This window comes from Syngnathoides biaculeatus, chromosome 13 (assembly GCF_019802595.1).
Source record: "Syngnathoides biaculeatus isolate LvHL_M chromosome 13, ASM1980259v1, whole genome shotgun sequence".
Lineage (NCBI taxonomy): Eukaryota > Metazoa > Chordata > Actinopteri > Syngnathiformes > Syngnathidae > Syngnathoides > Syngnathoides biaculeatus.
The window spans coordinates 15,184,139-15,205,532 of NC_084652.1; the positions used below are offsets into that span (position 1 = coordinate 15,184,139).

At 41.5% G+C, this 21,394-nt stretch overlaps 3 protein-coding genes across 9 annotated transcripts in view; 1 reads left to right on the forward strand and 2 right to left on the reverse strand.

Moving 5' to 3' along the window:
• Positions 1-3,838, forward strand: part of clcn2a (chloride channel, voltage-sensitive 2a) — a 36,866-nt gene extending 33,028 nt beyond the window's left edge. The window contains exon 24 of the mRNA XM_061839301.1: positions 531-3,838. Within this exon, the coding sequence (XP_061695285.1) occupies positions 531-1,034 (504 nt within the window). The 3' untranslated portion in view covers positions 1,035-3,838. The remainder of the gene's footprint in view (positions 1-530) is intronic.
• Positions 3,839-6,241: 2,403 nt separating this feature from the next.
• Positions 6,242-14,902, reverse strand: fam131aa (family with sequence similarity 131 member Aa). Of its 2 annotated transcripts, none has more exons than XM_061839300.1 (5): positions 14,810-14,902; positions 12,392-12,503; positions 11,419-11,595; positions 7,046-7,195; positions 6,242-6,930 (listed from the first exon to the last, which is right to left on the reverse strand). In XM_061839300.1, the coding sequence occupies exons 2-5, from the start codon at positions 12,480-12,482 to the stop codon at positions 6,602-6,604; spliced, it is 747 nt and encodes a 248-aa protein (XP_061695284.1). In that variant the 5' UTR covers positions 12,483-12,503; positions 14,810-14,902; the 3' UTR covers positions 6,242-6,601. The 2 variants fall into 2 exon arrangements, with proteins under 2 accessions (XP_061695284.1, XP_061695283.1); XM_061839299.1 differs by lacking the exon at positions 14,810-14,902 and adding an exon at positions 12,612-12,883.
• A 5,113-nt stretch (positions 14,903-20,015) lies between these two features.
• The window catches only part of eif4g1a (eukaryotic translation initiation factor 4 gamma, 1a), a 45,827-nt gene continuing 44,448 nt past the window's right edge, over positions 20,016-21,394 (reverse strand). For all 6 annotated transcript variants that reach the window (XM_061839615.1, XM_061839616.1, XM_061839614.1 and 3 more), the window contains one exon: positions 20,016-21,148. In XM_061839615.1, the coding sequence (XP_061695599.1) occupies positions 20,967-21,148 (182 nt within the window). In that variant the 3' untranslated portion in view covers positions 20,016-20,966. The remainder of the gene's footprint in view (positions 21,149-21,394) is intronic.

Below are 21,394 nucleotides of genomic sequence, written 5' to 3' on the forward strand. Positions count from 1 at the left end.
AAGGGCTAGCACAGCGCTAAAGGTGCCGGTAAAATTCCCTTCCTCGGCACATATATTCCTCTAGTCTCAGTCGCTAACGCTAGCGCAGTAAAAAGTCTTTTCCTCAGCACATATATTCCACTAGTCTCATTCTTATCTTTTCTGCTTGAGTGTCCCTTGCGGCCGTGAGGAAAAAAATGAACAAATTAGCTGCAACACCGCATCACCGCATAAACGGCAGGGTTGAAAGCCTGTGAAAGAAGTCGCGGCTTGTAGGCCGGAAAGTACGGTGTATATATCTCACCTCACATTGATAATTGTCAATCCCAAACATTTTTCCCAGTCGATTGGGGAGAGAAAATCCCTCGTAACACTTCCCAGATCACAAGATAATCACTCAGGGTAGTCTTTTACAGACATCTGATAGCAGGGACTTTAAAGACTCTGATTGCAAGAGAGGTAATCAGGTTCGAAAGTGACCTGCTCATCGGTATGTGTGTACTTGAGCCTTGTTTTCTTGTCACTGATGCCGCCGGTGCCCGCGTGTGCAGCTCCGTAAGGCCATCGAGGGCTCGGTGACGGTGACCGGGGTGAAAGTGCGCCCCCCTTTGGCCAGTTTCCGTGACAGCGGCAACACCAGCAGCATCTCCGAGGTAACGGAGCTCCACAAGCTGTGCATTCGCCACCGGGGACTCTCGTTGCCGCGGGAACCCCACCCGCCGGACCAGGTGGAGGACCAGTCGGACGTGGCGTACCAGGAAATGCCCGTCGACGTGTCCCAGCAGACCGGCTTACGGTTCAAAGCCGGCCCGGGCGAGGTGCCGCATCCTTCGTCGGAGCTCCAGGAGAGCCCGTCATTCACCGAGGACCAATCGGACTTTACCTTTGACTGCAGCCCCTCCCACACCGAGGAGTCCGAGCTGGTTTGTGACTTTGAGCCACCGCCGGGCCACACTTCTGAGGCAGACCAAGGGGAGGAAGGAAACGGGAGTTCACCTCTGGACCAATCAGAACCTGAGGGTGGGAGACCAATCGCCAACGTCCAATCAGAGTGATAAATGTTGACGTTGCAGCCGTTTGTATACCTATAGTACCATCGTTGGGAATGACTCCCTATCCAGTATTTAACATCCTAAATACGCTAGTGGGTTTGGCATTTTTAAGGCTGTTTAAATGTATTAAACGTATCCTGACATCAGTGGTTCTTAAACATTTGACACCAAGTGACAAACATTACAATTGATTTATAATTCCTAAAAAGTGCATTTCTTATTAATGTCAGCAACATGCAGATACATAACAATTACTCCTAGGCATATTCTTTATCCTCTGCAAAAACAAATATTATTACTGCAGCTTATTGAGTCAGTATAACTATGTTATACTGCCCCCTGGTGGCCAAGTCTCGCACAGCAAAAGGAGCTGCAATGAATTACTCATGAGACGCAAACTCAAATTCTTGACATTCTATTCCATTTTCATTTCAGTATATTTTTACAAAGTACAATATTATATAGTGCCAATTTACTCATTAAAAAAAGATTTTATAACTTTTGAAATTATTTTTGTGGGGCCAGAAATCTTTTCAGTGGCATGCAATGAGTTGCATTGCAAGCATGAGGTAAATTGGACCTAAATAAATCTTAAACTGTTGAAGTTAAATACAACTGTACTGTAAATCAGGGAGTGATTTTTTTTTCTTTTTTGCGTGCCACTCGAGAGATCTATGTACCACTACACATACCACCCTTTGGTCAATACTGTATCGTGCAATTAGTTAATCCCACGATGCATCTTGTAAAGTAATGAATGACGACCCAAGTCGGAAAGATTTTGCCTCGTCTGATGTGATCATATCAACATTTTTAATTGGCCCAAGTCGTTAATTTATCTTTGTTAGCATGCCGTTCCCGATATTCACGTTCAGAATATTTTCAGCATTGTAAATTATTTCAAATCATGGCTCGCAGACCACCGGGCATCCCCAAAGTGCAGTTTGAGAACTACTGATTTAGCCAATCCACTCAAAGTGGCAGCCATGTATACGCTCCAGACCAATAGGGGGCAGCATATTCTACTCTGTAGGTTGACTTTGCCCGATCAAACGCATATTTGATTGTACGACAATACCTCATATTTATATTTATTATTATTATTTGTTTTTTTTTCACTCCAGTAAAGTAGGGATGGGGAACCGACGTGGCACAATAGTTAACCCATGGATGCTCACATGAGTCTCAGAAAATCGCACTCTGGTAGAAAAATTCTCATTTTTTCTCAATAGTTTCACTTTAAAAGTAAAACTCGATACATGGGAATTTGCCTTTAAAAAAATATTTTTTCATCTAGAAATCTATGTAAAAAAAAAAAAAAAGGTTCCCCACATCTGCTTTGAATCAATGACATGAATGTTTTAATATATTCCAGTCACTCCTTGGTTGCCATATTTGTTGTTATGGATTATGGGTTACACTGTACTGTAATCACCATCGAGCAACGTGTTGTTTATGGATACGGACAGCGGCGGCGCCCGTCGCATTCCGAATGATTGCCCAATCACCAGCTCTCATTTTGAATTTTTCCCATGTGCGTGTGTCTTTGTTTTTTTCATTCTGTACAGACAAAATGAGTCAAGAGCAAAGCACAGTCGTTAACTACCTACGGTATTGCCCCAACGTGGCCTCGTGTATGATGGATGAGGTTCTATCTATGTAACGCAGTATGTGGACAGTACTGTACAGTATATTTGTAAAGTGGTGTTGGCTTATTCATCGCCACATATGCAATAATTACACAGTAGTAATGCAGTCATGGGAGTGAAGCGAATTCACCCAGCCTGCGTTGATTCGTGTCCTGGGTGAAATTTTACTGCATGTGACAATGTTACTCATTTTTTGTCTGCCAGGAACGAGTATTACTACCACACACTTAAAAGAAAAGAAAAATTGCACCAAGAGATGAAAGTGCTCCACTTGAATACATTTGTATATACAATTTTAAAAAGGGGACGTATAATTTGGAGTAATAAGTTGAAGTTGTAGTATTACAAAAATGGGTCATATAGTTTTCAGGAAAATGCTGTCTTTTCTATGTTACTTATATATTTCCTCGAAAATATATATACAATTTTTAATCTGAAAAAAATTAATGAATTTATTCACAATTTACCCCCCAAATATAACCATATTTATTTATTTCTAGTATTAAGAGAATAATGTTTTAAGAAGTTGAATCTCTTACTAATCTTATGTAAGTCACTTTATATTTCAAATAAAAATGTACAACTTTCCCAAATCCATCGAATGGACTTACTTTTAGCCCCAAAAAATTGATTTTTTTGTTCCTCAAAACATTTTTTTTCCCAAAATTACTTGTAAGATTATGACTTTAATATGAAAAATATCAATTTACTCTCTCAAAGATATAGCAATAAAAGAGGATAATGTATACAACTATTTTTTTAAACATTTCACCAAAAATAGAAAAATGAAATACTTTGTCTCCCCAAAATATTTGACTTCATCTCGTAAATTACAATTTGAATCTCAAAATATGACTTTTACATTCTAAGAAATATAGGACTTTATTCTCATGCTATAATGACCTTAATTTCAAATATTTTTCATCAAAAAAGATACAGCTTTTCATTTCAAAAAGATCATTTTTCCTGGACAAATATAGAAAAATATGCAACCTTACTTTGAATTGCCATTTTTTTTTTAACATGAAAAGGTACAACCCAATTGTGGAATATTTTACTTTACTACTGCTTTTAATTTTTTTAAATCTGGAAAATACGTTTCTCAAAAAGGTACTTTTATTTAGAATATTTTTTTCTCCATAAATGCATGACTACTTGGAAAATGTAGGATGTTATTCTCAAAATATTATGTTGTAGCACAAAAATGGAATTTTTTTCTTCTTCTTTTTTCTAAATCTCTATAAATACACAACATTTTTCCCTTGATTATGCTATTAGGCTTAAACAGATATTTATTTTAATTTTTTATTTGAAAAATTATTGTTTTTTCCTGAAAGATATTTTTATGTCCAAAATATGAAACTTTATTTTAACAATATATGAAAACTAGAATATACAAAAATATTTCTTATTAAGGTCAAAAAGATACAACTATATTGTCAAAAATACACAACTTTAGTCCCGTAATATCACAAGGGATCTAAAAAAAAAAGTACAATTTATGTCTTGCGATATATATATAACTTTATTCTCATATTTTTTTAGACTAAGCGCCAAAGTAGAGAACTTTTTTTCCTCTCTAAAACATACAACTTTATTTTTCTAATATTATATTCATCTTGAGAATATATACTCTTTTTTTTTTTTTCCCCCTCCAAATATTCTATACTTTGTGTTGTAGTAAGTTACTATCTGCATGTTTTTTTTTTTCTTCTTCTCAAGTGTATTGGTAATACTCCTTCGTTGTCCTTGGAGGACCCACTCCACAAAATCCCCAGCGTCTCGCTGTCCGTTCTTATTCCTGCCAACAAAGGCAGCTTCCAAAGGTCCACTAGGCTGGGCGGAGACCTCCAGGTATAAGTAGTACAAGTACAGGGCTCCGAATACGCATGAAGCACACAGTAACTAGCGCCACGGCCTCTGGTAGCTTTTATAAAGGCAACAGCGCATACAGTAACAAGTGTATCACCCCACAAACATACGGCAACGTGCACATATGATATGCTGTTATATTACAAGATATGACCAAGAATATACAAATATAATCCAGCCTGGCCTTGAACGCAGTGATGACATGTAACTAAGAAGCACACACGTTGTCGTCGAGCTTTCTGTCAAATATGGACGCAAGTGAGCGTTCCTTGATCTTTTTTGAGCCACTTTTTATTTTGATTTTTTTTTTTTATTATGGGGCTCTTGCGTAAAATGTCTGTAAACGTGTGCGACGAACTTCTGTTTCCATTGACGAATGTAAGGAAAATAAAGTTCAATGTCAACTGGTTGCCAGCGTTTCTAGTTCAGCAATAAGTCTGTAGTACCCTTTATATGGCCTGTACATGCTTTTGTACATACTTACCGTATACGTGCACGTGTAAATAAGAGCCATGATGCGTTCACAGTCAGCCATCGTTACTTTTCAGAGAACGTGAAATATGTTTTTGTACATGAGCAACTAACTGGTTTTGGTTTCATGAAAAAGCACCTTGGGAAAAAATCTGGTTGTCTGTCTTTTTTTTTTTTTTTTTAATTAGGGCGTAAAAACCAGGCTAGGGTCACTGTTTACTTTTATTCTTCTGATGAATGGGTCTCCTGTTGGGGGACCTCAAAATGCCTGAAAGCCAAGCACGTGCAAACATAGACCCCGACTGGTGCTCAAACACCTGCCCTTTTTGTTTTGATGAAGAAAAAAAATGGCCCTTTTTGCTGCAGCCCTTTTGATATTTGAGTGGCATTTCTTTGAGTTTTTTGGAGAATCCTAAACTTGCCACTTTCATTGATTCGGGATTCATCAGTGGCACTTTTCAATGGTCGCCATTTCACATTTGAACACAGCCAAGCGGTGTGTGCATTTGTGCAACCATGTGATCTGAGTCGTTTGTTACCTCCCTTCTCTGTTTTTTTTTTCAATTGAGTTGTACAGATGAAAGGATATCTAAAAATGGATTTTTTTTTAATGATTCATTTTTATCTCCTTTTTGGATATCAGAAAAACCTGTTTTAACACCTCCATTGTTAATGATTGTATTATTGACTGTGTTGATTGTGTTCTAGAAAATAAATACTGAAGTTAAATGTGGACTACTGTTGTTTGTTAATTTTATGAATAATTATTGGCAAAGGGTATCCTTTTTGGGGGGCTGGGGGCTTGAGCACCTGCCCCCAAAAACGTCTGTGTAAATACCAGCTGAAAGAAAACCAATTTTGTGTTTCATGGTAAGAACGTATGCATTTTAGTGGTCCCTATCATGGTGACCCAAAACTCACTTGGTACCACCGAGTGGAATTTTGCGGACAAAAATAACCCGTGACATTAGATTGATTAAAAAAAATAATAATAAATCATAAAATTGGGTGGAACGCATTTAAATTAAGAGGACACGAAAAAAAGTCAGACGTACCACTGACTCAAATTTAACAGGAAATCAGTCATTTTGGTTTGAAGCAGCCATTTTGTAGCCAATCTGACAAATTTCCAATTTTGCACATTTTGCAAAGCATTTCGAGCTACTTTGGTTTGAACCTGCCGGGAAATAAACGACAAGACTCTCATGTGCTCCCCTCAGAAAAAAGTTACCGTATATTTCGACGTGTGCAAGGACACTCAGTATCAACATCCACGTGACACAGCATGAACCCTGATAAAATACAACACTACAAAATATTCCATAGAAAAAACAACGGCATAGCAACACTTGACACCAAAAAATGTACAAAACTGACAGTGTTACATTCCGCTCGCAATTCTTCACTGGTGCTTTTGGCCTGACAATAAATGGGAGAGAGAGATTAAGGAGAAGAAGAAGATGAAGAAGGAAGAGGAGGAGTAGAAGAAGAATGAGAAAGAAGGAGCAGAAGAAGAAGGACACAAGGCAAAGCTAAACAGATGACGTCATCTCCACAATCAAAGACATGGACGACACATCACATCAAATACTCCTTATCTTCCATCTTCCCTCCTCCTTCGTCCTGGTTCTCCTGGTCTTCCTCGTCCAGGGACGCCACCCCGGAGGAGGCCCGGTCAAACGGGACGGCGCCGGAGCTCCACAGCCGAGCTTCGTGGAACACCTCATCTTCCTCCTCCTCTTCCTCCTCTCCGGGAGATTCCGAGTGCGAGGTAGAGTAGCAGGAATCGAAACGAGCGGGCCTCCCCTCGGGTTTGGGGTGGACGCACACCTCGCTGCCGCCGCCCTCTTCGGGAATCTCTTCAGACCGGACCGGAGCTCCTGACGTAGGCTCGGATGTGGTGGCGTCTGAGGGAGGAGTAAAGAGTCAGAAAACCTGCGTGGGTGGATGGATGGACGGAAGAGATGGATCAGTCACGGAGTTGAAACGATGGCTGATGGCGTGGAAATGATTTTGGCGTACCTGCTGCGCTCTGAGGTGTAAAGTCGGAGTGGAATCCCGCTTTGGCGTCCTCGTCATTGGAGTCTTCCTCTTCCTCGTCCACGTCGTCCTCGTCCACGGATGCCCACGCTCGCAGCTTGGCCTCGGCGATGGCAAACTGTTCGGCCACGCCTGTTGGGGGGAGGGGGGGGTGTCACGATGATCCTCTAACTTGAGTTTAGACGTGATGGTTTACTGTGGGTCAAACTGACCTGGTTCTAAATATCAAGGTGGTCAAATTGATATTGAGTGATATGATTTGATATTGTGTGTCAGATCGACTCATTTTTAAGTTAAATATATATTCATCCATTTCTTTAGCTGCTTATCCTCACGAGGGTCGCGGGAGTGCTGGAGCCTATCCTAGCTGTCAAAGTTCAGGAGGCAGGGCACACCCTGAACTGGTTGCCAGCCAAACGGAGGGCACATGGAGACAAACAGCCACATTCACAATCACACCTTGGGGCAATTTAGAGTCTCCAATTAATGTTGCATGTTTTTGGGATGTGGGAGGAAACAGGAGTGCTCGGAGGAAACCCACGCAGACACGAGGAGAACATGCAAACTCCACACAGGCGGGGCCGGGACCTCAGAACAGTGAGGGCAACGCTTTCCACCTGAGCCACCGTCCCGCCCCGCCTAAATAAATACATACATATTTTTAAATATACAAAAAAGTCCATTTAGAATCACATTGCTTCGCTGACAGACCTGAGTCAAAGAGATCTGTTGCATAGTTTGAAGCGAGTAAAATATTTGGAGGTTTAAAAGTTGGGACAATTTTTTGGGGTGGAGGGAGTGAAAACACAGACATTGTTACAAATCCCACGGCCTTTCTCGGCAAGACCCGCCCCCGCTTCAACGTGATTGGCTCTTGCATTGCGGATGGAAGGACTATAAATAAAAAATACACATGAATAAAATACAACATTGTTGTGTCGCTCAAGCCGGTCCTGGGTTCAATCCCGGCCCCACCTGTGTGGAGTTTGCATGTTTTCCTCGTGCCTGCGTGGGTTTCCTCCCACATCCCACAAACATGCAACATTAATTCTTCTTCTTCTTTTCCTTTCGGCTTGTCCTGTTAGGGGTCGCTGCGGCGTGCCATCTTAGCCTATCTCCTGCATCTTCCTCTCTAACCCCAACTGCCCTCATGTCTTCCCTCACCACATCCATAAACCTTCTCTTTGGTCTTCCTCTCGCTCTTTTGCCTGGGAGCTCCATCCTCAGCATCCTTCTACCAATATACTCACTCTCTCGCCTCTGAACATGTCCAAACCATCGAAGTCTGCTCTCTCGAATCTTGTCTCCAAAACATCCAGCTTTGGCTGTCCCTCTAATGAGCTCATTTCTAATCCTATCCAACCTGTTCACTCCGAGAGAGAACCTCAACATCTTCATTTCTGCTACCTCCAGTTCTGCTTCCTGTTGTTTCTTCAGTGTCACCGTCTCTAATCCGTACATCATGGCCGGCCTCACCACTGTTTTATCAACTTTGCCCTTCATCCTAGCAGACACTCTTCTGTCACATAACACACCACCTTTCGCCAGCTGTTCCAACCTGCTTGGACCCGTTTCTTCACTTCCTGACCACACTCTCCATTGCTCTGTATTGTTGACCCCAAGTATTTGAAGTCATCCACCCTCGCTATCTCTTCTCCCTGTAGCCTCACTCTTCCCCCTCTACTTTTTTCATTCACGCACATATATTCTGTTTTACTTCGGCTAATCTTCATTCCTCTCCTTTCCAGTGCATGTCTCCATCTTTCTAATTGTTCCTCTGCCTGCTCCCTGCTTTCACTGCATATCACAATATCATCTGCGAACATCATGGTCCAAGGGGATTCCAGTCTAACCTCATCTGTCAGCCTATCCATTACCACTGCAAACAGGAAGGGGCTCAGAGCTGATCCCTGATGCAGTCCCACCTCCACCTTAAATTCTTCTGAAACACCAACGGCACACCTCACCGCTGTTCTGCTGCCCTCATACATGTCCTGTACTATTCTAACATATTTCTCCGCCACACCAGACTTTCGCATGCAGTACCACAGTTCCTCTCTTGGTACTCTGTCATAGACTTTCTATAGAGCCACAAAGACACAATGTAACTCCTTCTGACCTTCTCTGTACTTTTCCACTAGCATCCTCCAGGCAAATAATGCATCTGTGGTACACTTTCTAGGCATGACATGCAACATTAATTGGACACTCTAAATTGCCCCTAGTTGTGATTGTGAGGGCGGCTGTTTGACTGTCTCCATGTGCCCTGTGATTGGCTGGCAACCAGTTCAGGCCGCACCCCGCCTATTGCCCGTTGACAGCCGGGATAGACTCCAGCACCCCCGGGACCCTTGTGAGGATAATTGGCTAAGAAAATGGATGGATGGATGGATGGATGGATGGATGGATGGATGGATGGATAGAAAAGAAACTAAAAATAAAATTATGTGGCTCCTCTACCAGAGCTTCTCCCTGCTGTTTATGTTGCAAGTCACAATTGACCCGTTTTATAGTTTCTCCATAACCTTTCTTTCCTACTGCGGGTTAAATGAACCCATTTTAACGGTTAAAACTCTGGGATGGGACCTGTTGTCAAGTTTAAAACTTTAGGAAATATATATTTCTGAAAAGAAACTTCTTTTCTGCTCTTGTTTTTAGTATATGTACATATTTCTTTTCAATTGTTATTGAAACTATAGTGCGATAAATCAAGCGAATGTACTACACAGCGGTTAGGTGGACAGGGTCCTGGCAGAGGATTAGTGTACCGCATATTTTTTTGTGACACTTTTATTTGTCAGAATGCCGTAAGAATGTCAAATAATAAGTGCCACCAGTTGTGAAACTCTGTCAAGTGTTTTGATTGCAGATAAGCGCCGCTATGTCCCCCAACTAAGCGGCTAACGTCACAGCCGAGGATGAGTCACGAGCAAACGACAAGAAGCCGCCCGAGAGATTCGAAGAGAGCGAGCCGGCGCCGTCGCCGCCGCGGCCGCTGCCGCCATCTGCTCGCCACCAAGAACGGCCATTATGGTTCGGGAGACTTTTAAGGGATTAGGCGCTTGACAGAAGGTCTGAAGGTGCCAGATGATGCCGCCGCTAAAGCCGACTGAGTAAAAGGACGAAGCCCCCCCCCCCCACCCCAAAGCAATCGATCGGAGTGGGCAGCATTTTGAAGACAGATATACTCAACATTTAATTTAATTAGTAACAGAATTCAACGGGATGATATACGCTGCATAGAAATTGCTGAATGTATGTTGGAAATATTTACTTATCTGTATTTTAATATTGGCAACATTTTGATAACAGAAATGTTATGCTATAAGGTTAAAGAATTAACTGTATTTAGTTTCATCAAAGCAAAATTAAATAAGTTACCAAAGGACAGTATGTGGTTAGTAAAATACTGCTAAAATGATTATATTATGATGTTTGACTTCAAAATGTTATTAGCATTAATGTTATGATTATTTTTTAAAGAATTAAGTGCATTAAATCGTAAAAAGATGAGAAGTAGAATATTGGTACAGTATTACAAATGTGAAATTGTCATATTAGATGGATACTATATTTAAAGATCCCATGCCATCAGATATTAAAATGCATCGATATATCGTCACATTTCCAAGATAATTTGGGTTGAAAATGCTCAGAATGTCCTTTTTGAATCCACCCAAGTTGGGTTTTTTTTTTCCACTTGGGAGCTGAGACAGCAGGATTTTTCATGAATATGTGACATAAATAAGCATTGCTCGGATCGGATCGCTCACGTTCCCCAATTTAAATCCGAAAAGCTCGGCTCCATTTTACGGTGGCCTGGAAGTTCAAAACAATATAGCAAATTGTGAATCACTTTTACAGTTCTGAAAACAAATTTGAGGATCGTTTCTTTTTCTGCTTTTGTTCAATTGTTTTCTCAAATGTAAAATTGTTCCACAAATTGTTTCGCACGTCCGGGCCCGCGTTGCAATCGGACCATTGGCGACGAGCAATATCTCAGCAGCTGGGCTGAGCTTTCATCCACACCATCAACATTTGTATTTAAAATTCCTCGTTATCAAATAAATAATAACATGCATTGAATGTTATTATCTAAAAGCAAAAGTTCTTCCATGAATTCAGAACCTAAACCATTTAGTAATTTATAGACCAGTAGCAGAACTTCAAAATCTATTCTAAAGATGACTGGAAGCCAGTGAAAAACTTTAGAATTGTCACTGTACTAAACTGAACTACTTTACATCACTAGACTCACACTCAAAAATAAAATGTGAACAATAATGACGATAATAATATGTTAGCGCCGAGGTTTTGTGTGTGCGTGTGTATTGGCGGGCGTGCACGTCAAGTACCTGCAGCGAAGCGAGCCTCCTTCTCGCCTTCGCTCAAGTGGCAGTAGGAGCTTAAGTGGGCGGCCTGTGGGGGGTCCGCAGGTTTGGGCCACCCTTTCCACTCGATGAGGTGGGCGACCCGGCCCTGGGCCAGGGAGGTGGGCTTGGTCACATGGTCCCTCACTGCTTGAGAAATGCCTGTGCATGGGCAAATTGCTTCACAACACATGAAATTTAAAAAAAAAAAAAAGGCTTTAAGATGGTAAATGACATTCTCAGATTATGTTATGGAAAACTAAATATGAGACGAAGAGAGATACATCCATATCGGTTTGCTTCAGCTAAATCAGTTGAGCAAAACGCCCTAGAATAGCAGAAGTACTGTTCATTTAAGATTCCTTTTTATTTCCATTTTATTTCATCCATCCATCCATTTTCGCGGGAGTGTTGTCAATGGGCAGGAGTTGAGTTACACTCTGAACTGGTCGCCAGTCAATTGCAGGGCACACAACAGAGACAAACAGCCGCACTCACAATCACACCTTGGGGCAATTTACAGTCTGCAATTAATGTTGCATGTTTTGGGGATGTGGGAGGAAACTGGAGTGCCCGGAGAAAACCCCCGCAGGCACGGGGAGAACATGCAAACTCCGCAGAGGCGGGGCTAGGATCAAACCCGGGACCTCAGAACTGTGAGGCCAACGCATTACAGCTGCTCCACTGTGCCGCCTGGTTGGGAATTACTGATTTTTTTTTTATTTTTTTTTTTTAAAGGCTCTTGATGTACGCCTGTTTTACTTCAATTTTTACAATACGTCATTTAAAGATGTATGAATAAAAAAAAAAGATATAACTATATGTTCATTAACCAACTGGAGATACAAACACTCAAATGCTGATTGAACACAATTATTCTATGCATAATAATGAACAGTATCCAACTATGGCAGTACTTCTACGAGCAGCTGCGTGTTTGTTTGTTGTCTTGGCTTACCGTTCAGGGAGGATCTGGCGAGTGCTGCAAACTCATGGATGCCCACACTTTTCCGCGAGTCTGCTGGAGATTTTCCTGACTTTGGAATCATGTCACCCTCCTCAGATTTCACCTGCAGGTCAGAAAATGACGTCGGTGTAACAAGTCAGGCAAAACTATGAAAAAATAAATCAAATACACCCAGGTAAAAAGCAACTGAAAGAGATTTTCTGGCGTTTACCCCGTTTTCCTCCCTCCACCTCATTTCCCTCCTTTCTCCACTCCTGGAGCGCAACTTCATGGCGTTCATGTGGCGTCCGCGAGTCAAAGTAAAAAGCAACCACAGAGCAGCGTGGCTGGTTATGGCCCTCGTCCTACATTTCCTTGTTCGACCTGCAGGCGGATGGCTGTCGCAAAGGTCAGAGTGCTGTGAGGTGATTTCGAAGCATATGGCGCCCGCGTGCGAAGCAGCTCGCCGCTAATCCCGATTAAAAACGATCGCGCGGCTGCTTGCGGGTCCGACAACCCCCGTGGGTGGACTCCTGTCAAACGACAAATTCGAGCTGGGAGGTGTGTGTGTGTGTGTGTGTGGGGGGGGGGGGGGGTCATCCCATTTGTTCAATTTGACGCAACCGCTAAGATAAAACAAATACATAACTCGAATTTCTTTTTTTTTTTTTTTTTTTTAATTAAATCTATGATTTGAAATACAACTTCTTTTTTTGGGCTTTACTTAGTTACACAAAGTATCAGTATTAGATAGGCATTGCTGATACCATCTACTTCCATATACTTCCTTGACAATAATAAAAGGGCTTTGGTGGCATCTAAGTGCGATACTAAGGAACACTTTACTTCACTCAGGGGTCTCTATAGTATATCAGTGCCTTCTTAAAGGGGACACGTTTTGTAGAAGTGACTGAGACGTTCATTCTTAAAATACGGCAAAAAAAAAAAAAAAAAAAAAAGAAAGCCGTTCGGAATTTTGCCAAATGGTTGTCACAAAAGTCAGCTAATTAAGCACACTGTCTTAATGTATGTAATGACTGTCTTGTTAATGTTGATCCACAACTACAGGTACAAGTACTACCATTTTTGGCTTACCAGTATGCCCTTTAAACTGACTAGACTACAAGTTTCTTTCGGCTTGCCCTGTTAGGGCTCACCACAGCGTAATATCTCATATTTGTTGGGCACAGTTTTTACACCAGATGCAACCCCTCTTGGGGAGTGGAGGCCTCAGTGAGATAAGAACTCACAACCCCTGGTTTACCAAACCAATGCTCTAACCACTGAGGTGTGGGACCTCTAGACTCCTATATTACAAGTAATACCACTAAACCCAACTCGTACGCATGTGTCACTTCTGGCCTCATCGATCCTACTAGCAACACCAAAATCCCCACTAGTAGTTTTTTCTCATTATTACCATAGTTGTCCTCCAAGTGTGCAGAAATCGCATGCAGTAGTGGAGAGAAATGTTCTAAGACACAGTCTACTAGTCCGCTTAATAGTTATACGTATGAATGAGGACAAACAGCATAGTAGTAGCACCAGCAGGACAACTTTAGCACACTCGTGGGAGAACACATGCAACTACTGATGCAAAATTCTGCACTAGTTGACAACTGCTTGTTACTAGTACCACAAGTGACACACAAGAAAACAAATAAATTCGACGGCTTAACATCCTCTGCTTCACTATTGCAACTAGTAGTGTGAGGAAGTCTACTAGTGTACAGTTTTTCTTCTCGAGCAACAGGTAGGTCTCGTACTAGTATGCCAAAGATGCCCTACTGGTGCAGAAATGTCAAGACAGTTGGAGAAAAACTTTACAGTTAAGACACTGTAAGTGTGCTTCAGTTGCTCTACGGGTGAGGACAAAGAGTACTAGTGCAGTAAATGAAGTTTAAAATCGATACAAAGGAATCAAATATCAAATTTAAAAAGAAAATGAGACCGTGACATTATTGGCCGCAGCTGCTCTCATTATAATGCAGTGCAACCAGAATATTACATTTGGAAATGAATACGGCTAAAAAAAAAAAAAAAAAAAAAGTTTTGTGTTGCTATGGGTGTCAGAGCGGATTGTGCTTGTGCGCCCGATAGTGTCCTGGAAATAGCACAAAACCCCAGGGCGCAGCCGGATGCAGGGCCAACAAGTGGGCTCCGGCGAAGCCGGCCTGAGCTGCCTCCTTTCGGGGTGCGCGATGTCTTCCTGCGTGCTGGGGAAATGGTGCGTTCAAGTACCGCAGGGCTGCACGCGCGTGACGTCAGGGCCCGCAAATGATGCAGTTACGTGGCCAAAACAAAGCAGCGGGACGCAGGGATGGAGCTTGTGCTGCTACCCCGGCACCCTCCACCCTCCACCCTGCACCATCATCCTCCCGAGGCATGCATCGTTCTCTGCCTCGCGTCCGTCGGTGCACCACAACCTACCTGTAAATCACATCGCGAGTCATAACGCGCGGCGGCGGCGGCGGTGGTGGTGGTGGTGGCGGCGTCCAAACCAAATCGGATCAACAGATTCCAAGAGAGGGGAAAGTGCGTTCGTCCTCCGGCCGTACGTCACGCCGAGCCCCGGAGCATCCTCACCCGCTCCGGCGTCGGATTTCCGCCACTGTCGTAAGAGGACGCAGCATGGACGGCTCGGCTGGCCGAATGTCTCCCGATATGGCGAGCGTCATCAAGGCGGCGGCACACCCCGCCCCTCCGGTACCCCCTCTTTTGCAAGACCCTCACCACCTCCTCCTCCTCCTCTTCTTGCCCAACATGCAAGCAACATCTTTTATTGATTTTTATTCCTTTGCAGACTAGATGCATTCAACAGGACACACAGACCATTAAAATGAATAGAAACGGAATTTGAGTTCACCCCCCCCCCCAAAAAAACTACACTATTTATTGTTTGTGTATGTATACGTGTACAGCATGTGGAAAATCAAAGTACCATGTTGTCAAATGTCCACAAAATTGCAATTACCACTTCATAGGACGTACCAGGGAAGTGAAGGGTTCATGAGAAAAAGTCCAAAATTAAACTAATTGCATTTCCTCCCAGTAAAGTAATGAATTACAATTGCATACATTTTGAAATTATGAAATCTTATTACATGTAATTAGGTGCTCGACAACACTGATGGCCCTTTAGCGCCACCTACTGATGTTACCCCCCCCCCCCACTGCAATAAAGTAGTGGGTGTTTATGATGGGATTTTTGTAGCCAACATCTAGCAGTGGGGGGGTCCTGAAGTGCATTCATAAAGCATATTCTCGCTTGTGTCTAAAAGCCACATAAATCTGCTTGGCAACAGCTCATCCCTCCAAAACCCACAAGCAAGGCATCATTCAAGAGGATGGATAAACAGACAGCTTTTAACATACAACTGACAACAAAAGTTTTTGTGCATCATTATTTGAAACTGATCTATTTTGTTTCAAAACGTACTTTTGAAAAGAAGCTCGGCACTATGGTGGAGAGAGTTGAGGAGCTTCGTTTAAGACAAAAGTAGAGCTTTGCTGTCATCTTTGAGCAATACTGTGTCAAGAAACTTGCGATATACTATACTGTATTCTGAGATGGTGCTGAAGAACTATTTGAAGTGAGTTGAGGAGCTTCATTTTCAACAAACGTGATGCATTACTGATACTGTACTATACTACTATGATTAAAGTTCAGATTTTACAAAAGTATGATTTTTTTTTTAGTCTCCCAATTGTGAGAATTTCAAATAAAAGTGGAAAAAAAATGATGGAATCCCAATCTAAAAAAAAAAAAAAAAAAAAAATAGACTAATATTCTTGCTTTAAGGTTTATTTAAAAAAAAAAAAATGCACATTTTTTTAAAGTTACGATTTTAAAGTCCCAACAATAAGAAATGTTTTGTGGAATAAAGTATTGAGTGAACCTGTAAACCTTACATTGTAATATCATTTTCTAGAAGTAATTTTCAAGATCACTAGTACTTTTATAAACAATGTAGATTTGAGAATAAAGTTGTGAATTTTCGAGAAAGTCTCAGCATGAACTTTTAGGTTGAATGGGACTTTTAGAAGAGGTCATATTACAAGAATGTACATTTTCTCTCTTCAGTGAATCAACTTTTTTCTCAAATATGATTACAGCAATCTTTGCATTGACTAAACTCAAAATATTACATTTTCTCAAAACTATACAACTACTATTTTGAATTTCAACTAATCTTGGGGGAAAACCCCCACTTTGAAAATATTCAACTTTATTCTGATTAAATTACACCTCACCTCCCCTCCAAAAGTATTGAAACAGCAAGGTCAATTCCTTTGTTTTTGTTGTACACTGAAGACATTTGAATTTCGGATCAAATGATGACTGACTGGCAAAAGTTCAGAATTCCATCTTTTATTTCCTGGTATTCCACATACATGTGTTAAAACAACTCGGGACAAAGCATCTTTCGTTTGCAGCATCCAGTTTCCAAGGCAGCAAAAGTATTAGCACTATTACATTAAGTGGAATAGTATTTAATATTTAGTGGCATGAATCTTGCTTGCAGCCCATTGACTAAACTAGACTCCTCCCTTTAAAATGCGTCTCCACGAGTTCACTGCAGCCGAAATCAAATGTTTTCGGAGGGCAGGGGTTCCATTTAGGCTCCTCTTCGGTAGCTTAAATGCATGCTCAGTTGGGTTAAGGTCCGATGACTGACTTGGCCGGTCCTTCCGCTTCTTCCCTTCAAGGTGTCGGCCGTGTGTTTTGGATCATTGTCTTGTTGCATGATGACCCTTCTCACAATTCAAATGCTTTGGGTACATTTTCACTGTGAATTGCCAGACGTCACAATTCATTTTGCAGCTGCCATCATTAATAAAGAGGAGTGAGCCCCTACTGGAAGTAGCCACACAAGGCCAAGCCATGAGATTACTACCACCATGCTTCCAAGATGAGCTTGTGTGTTTTGGGTCAGAAACTGATCCGTTCTTTCGCCACACATTGGTCTTTCCATCACTTTGGTACCAGTGTTAGTCTCATCATTCCATAAAATTTTGCTCCAGAACCTTTGTGGCTCATTTCTGTGATTCGTTGCAATTTACAATCAGGCCTTCTGATTCTTTTGCAGAGACGTGGTTTGGATCTTGTGTTTATTTCTTCCCTCCAGGTTTTCTTCAACCATTGCATTGTGATACCTTCACCCCCTTAACATTTCTGTCTTCAACTTTTGTTGATACCCTTGGCCTCCCTGTTGCTCTTTTTTTTTCGTTTTTCAGGACAGTCCAAAGTGTTGTATTAGCTATGTCCATGTTTGCTCTGACTGATTTTCCCTCTTCTCCTAGCTTCAAAATGGTTTGCTTTTCTTATGTTTGCTTAAGAGCAAATGCTGTTTTCACAGGTTAGCCCCAAAACTAAAAAGAAACATCCGTTTAAGCAATCCATAGAAAAAGCAACACCCATTAGTGTGTGGCTTCAAACAAAAGGTAATCTCTCCTGAGTGAAGTTAATATCTAGATGTAAAAGCTGCAATGCTAAACTTCTCATTCATTTTTTTTTTTATCTGAAACCCAAATGTCTTCAGTAGAAAACAAAGGAATTGACCTTGCTGTTTCAATACTTTTAGAAGGGACTACATATACATGTTCAGCACAAAAAGACCATCACGCCGTCAAATCTTTTGACTTAAAATTGGTCAAAGGTCCAATTCAATATACAGTGAAGAAAATAAGTATTTGAACGCTATGCTATATTGCAAGCTCTCCCACTTAGAAATCTTGGAGGGGTCTGAAATTTTCATCGTAGATGCATGTCCACTGTGAGAGAATCTAAAGAAAAATCCAGAAATCACAATGCATGATTTTTTTTTTTAACAATTTATTTGTGATATAGCTGCAAATAAGTATTTGAACACCTGAGAAAACCAATTTTAATATTTGGTACAGTTGCCTTTGTTTGTAATTACAGAGGTCAAACGTTTCCGGTAGTTGTTAACCAGGTTTGAACACACTGCACGAGCGATTTTGGCCCACTCCTCCACACAGATCTTCTCTAGATCAGACAGGTTTCTGGGCTGTCGCTGAGAAACATGGAGTTTCAGCTCCCTCCAAAGATTTTCTATTGGGTTTAGGTCTGGAGACTGGCTAGGCCACACCAGAACAATAATATGCTTCTAATGAAGCCACTCCTTGGTTTTCCTGGCTGTGTGCTTCAAGTCATTGTCATGTTCTAAGACCCAGCCATGACCCATCTTCAATGCTGACAGATGCAAAGAGGTTTGTTCCCCAAAATCTCACAATACAATGGGCGTCATCCTCTCCTTAATACAGTGCAGTCGTCCTGTCCCATGTGCAGAAAAACACCCCCAAAGCATGATCCTACCACCCTCATGCTTCATAGTAGGGGATGGTGTTCTTGAGATGGAACTCATTCATCTTCCTCCAAATACAGTTCATGGAATTATGACCAAAAAGTTCAATTTTGGTCTCATCTTACCACAAAACCTTCTCCTAGGACTCCTCTATATCATCCAAATGGTCATTGGCAAACTTAAGATGGGCCTTGAGATGTGCTGGTTAAAGAAGGGAAACCTTCCTTCCCATGCATGATTTCAAACCATGACGTCTTAGTATATTACCAACAGTCCCCTTGGAAACGGTGGTCCCAGGTCTTTTCAGGTAATTGACCAAGTCCTGTTGTGTAGTCCTGGGCTGATTCCTCACCTTACTCAGGATCATTGAGACCCCACGAGGTGATATTTTGCATGGGGCTCCACTCCAATTGATATTGAGCGTCATGTTTTCCATTTTGTAATGATTGCTGCAACAGTGGACCTTTTTTCACCAAGCTGCTTGGCAATTTCTCCGTAACCCTTTCCAGCTGTGTGTAGTTGTAAAACTTTGTTTCTGGTGTCTTTGGACAGCTCTTTGGTCTTGGCCATGTTACAAGTTTGAATCTTACTGATTGTATGGGGTGGACAGGTGTCTTTATGCAGCACAGGTGCATCTGATTAAGGATAATATATGGAGTGGGGGAGGACTTTTAAAGGCGGAATAACAGGTCTTTCAGGGTCAAAATTCTAGCTGATACACAGGTGTTCAAATACTTATTTGCAGCTGTATCACTCAAATTGTTAAAAAAAAAAAATCATACATTGTGATTTCTATATCTTTTTTAGATTCTCTCCGAGTGGACATGCACGAACGATGAAAATTTCAGACCCCTCCATGATTTCCAAGTGGGAGAACTTGCAATATAGCAGGGTGTTCAAAAAGTTATTTTCTTCACTGTAAAGATTGTATGTCAATAAATTAGAATACTTTCAGACAGTTCATTGCATTTGAGTATTGCAATTACAAAAGTGAGAATCTACTCACAAAAATACTTTTCACAAGGCCAATCCCAGGCTCATTTCTATGCTAAAATCTTTTTGAAACAATTTCTAGGGAGATGTGGGTTATTTTTTGCTGTAAGACAAAATCAAATTATTAAAATTATAACAGTTCCCTTTGTGCAACAAATACTTTCTAATTCTAATTTGAGGTGCACCTGTACCGTACAATAGTTTTACTGTACAGTACAAGAGTAATGGATAATAGAAGTAATTTGACAGCCATCCAAAAACAAAGTTGTGAACAGGTTCCCAACATTCTTCTGTGTCAGAAAAAAGCACTTCAGTGCAACTTAATAAGTCCTTTATTTGCAATGTTCCTCATCTTTCCAGTTTCCGATGCAAAAGAAGCCATAATTTCTTAAATAAAGAAAGCAAAAAAATATATTTACAAAATTCCAATAAAACTAATAAAGGATTATCTAAAGCACCTCTCTGCATCCGGACAACTGCATTATCTCAAAAATAACCACCAAGGGAAAAAAAAAAAAAATAATTAGTATATATTTACAGAATGCTCCAGAAAGGAGTTTCCCACTTGATGTAGAAAAAGGCTTCCGGATATTTTCTGCTTTAACTTTACATAATTCATCAAGTCAATTTCTGTAGATTTCAAGTTTTAATGGCGATTGGGTGGTGAAGTGTCTCTCCGCAGCGGAGATAAAAAGACAAGAGTCAGTCGGTGTGATGATGAGGAAGCATTGAGATCACACCGCATTTGTGTGCGTCTGTCCTCTTAAAATCCCATGAAGAAAAAGCACACCCCCTCAAAAAACAGGAAGCCAGCTTACTAGGAGACGTTGCTTTTTAGAAACGCACTTCAGTTATGCTGGGCGACCAACTACCGACAATCATTTCATAGATCGGCTAAAAAAAAAAAAAAAAAAAAAAAAAAAAAAAAAAAAAAGCCCATTGGTCTGCAGTGTGGCGAAATTTCAGAGTGATCATGGGCGGGGGGAAGGAAATATGTCACAACCTCCATGAGCCATCCCGTTGAATTACTTTACAAGTTTATTCATGAGGAGAGCAGGTTGGTGGATGGGGAACAATGAAGGGAAAGAGAGGCCAGGGAGGAGAGAAATGATTGGGGTTTTTTTTGAGTCAATCCCTCAAAACAAAAAGAATAAAGATATTTATCCTCATTGAGGATTTCAATTTTGAGTCTGCCTCGCCGGCAAGATCGTCCTTCGAATCGCTACCTCCTCCTCCTGCTCCCAGCCAAAAGAGGGCTGCGTCGTTCAGTCCTTATCGGACTCGTCCTCAGGCTCGCGCAGCCAAGTGAAGAAAGTAGTGACCGACTTGAGGGCCACCCCTTTGCCGTTCTGCTCCGCTGGGTCTTTGCCCGACTCCCACTTGTAAAAGGCATCCTCTTTAATGACGTCGGCGTCATACAGCGCATCGAAGAACCCACGCAACAGATCTGGCATGGGAGAATTACCACAGAGTCCAAAGTTACATTTCAGTGCTTCTCTATTTTCTTCATATACAATTACACACACACACACACACACACACACACACACACACACACACACACACACACACACACACCACACACACACACACACACACACACACACACACACACAAATACTGGTTCTCTGAGTACCACCATAACCATCTTAGAACACTGAAATGAATGGAAATACCACTGAGGCGTTTCAAA

Coding starts and splice junctions, on each gene's coding strand:
- fam131aa (XM_061839299.1), bottom strand. CDS start 12,680: ATGAACGCCATGAAGTTGCGCTCCAGGAGTGGAGAAAGGAGGGAAATG. Junction 7,196..11,418: donor GGAGGCTCGCTTCGCTGCAG/GTACTTGACGTG, acceptor TCCCCCCAACAG/GCGTGGCCGAACAGTTTGCC. Junction 6,931..7,045: donor TACACCTCAGAGCGCAGCAG/GTACGCCAAAAT, acceptor CTCCTCCCTCAG/ACGCCACCACATCCGAGCCT.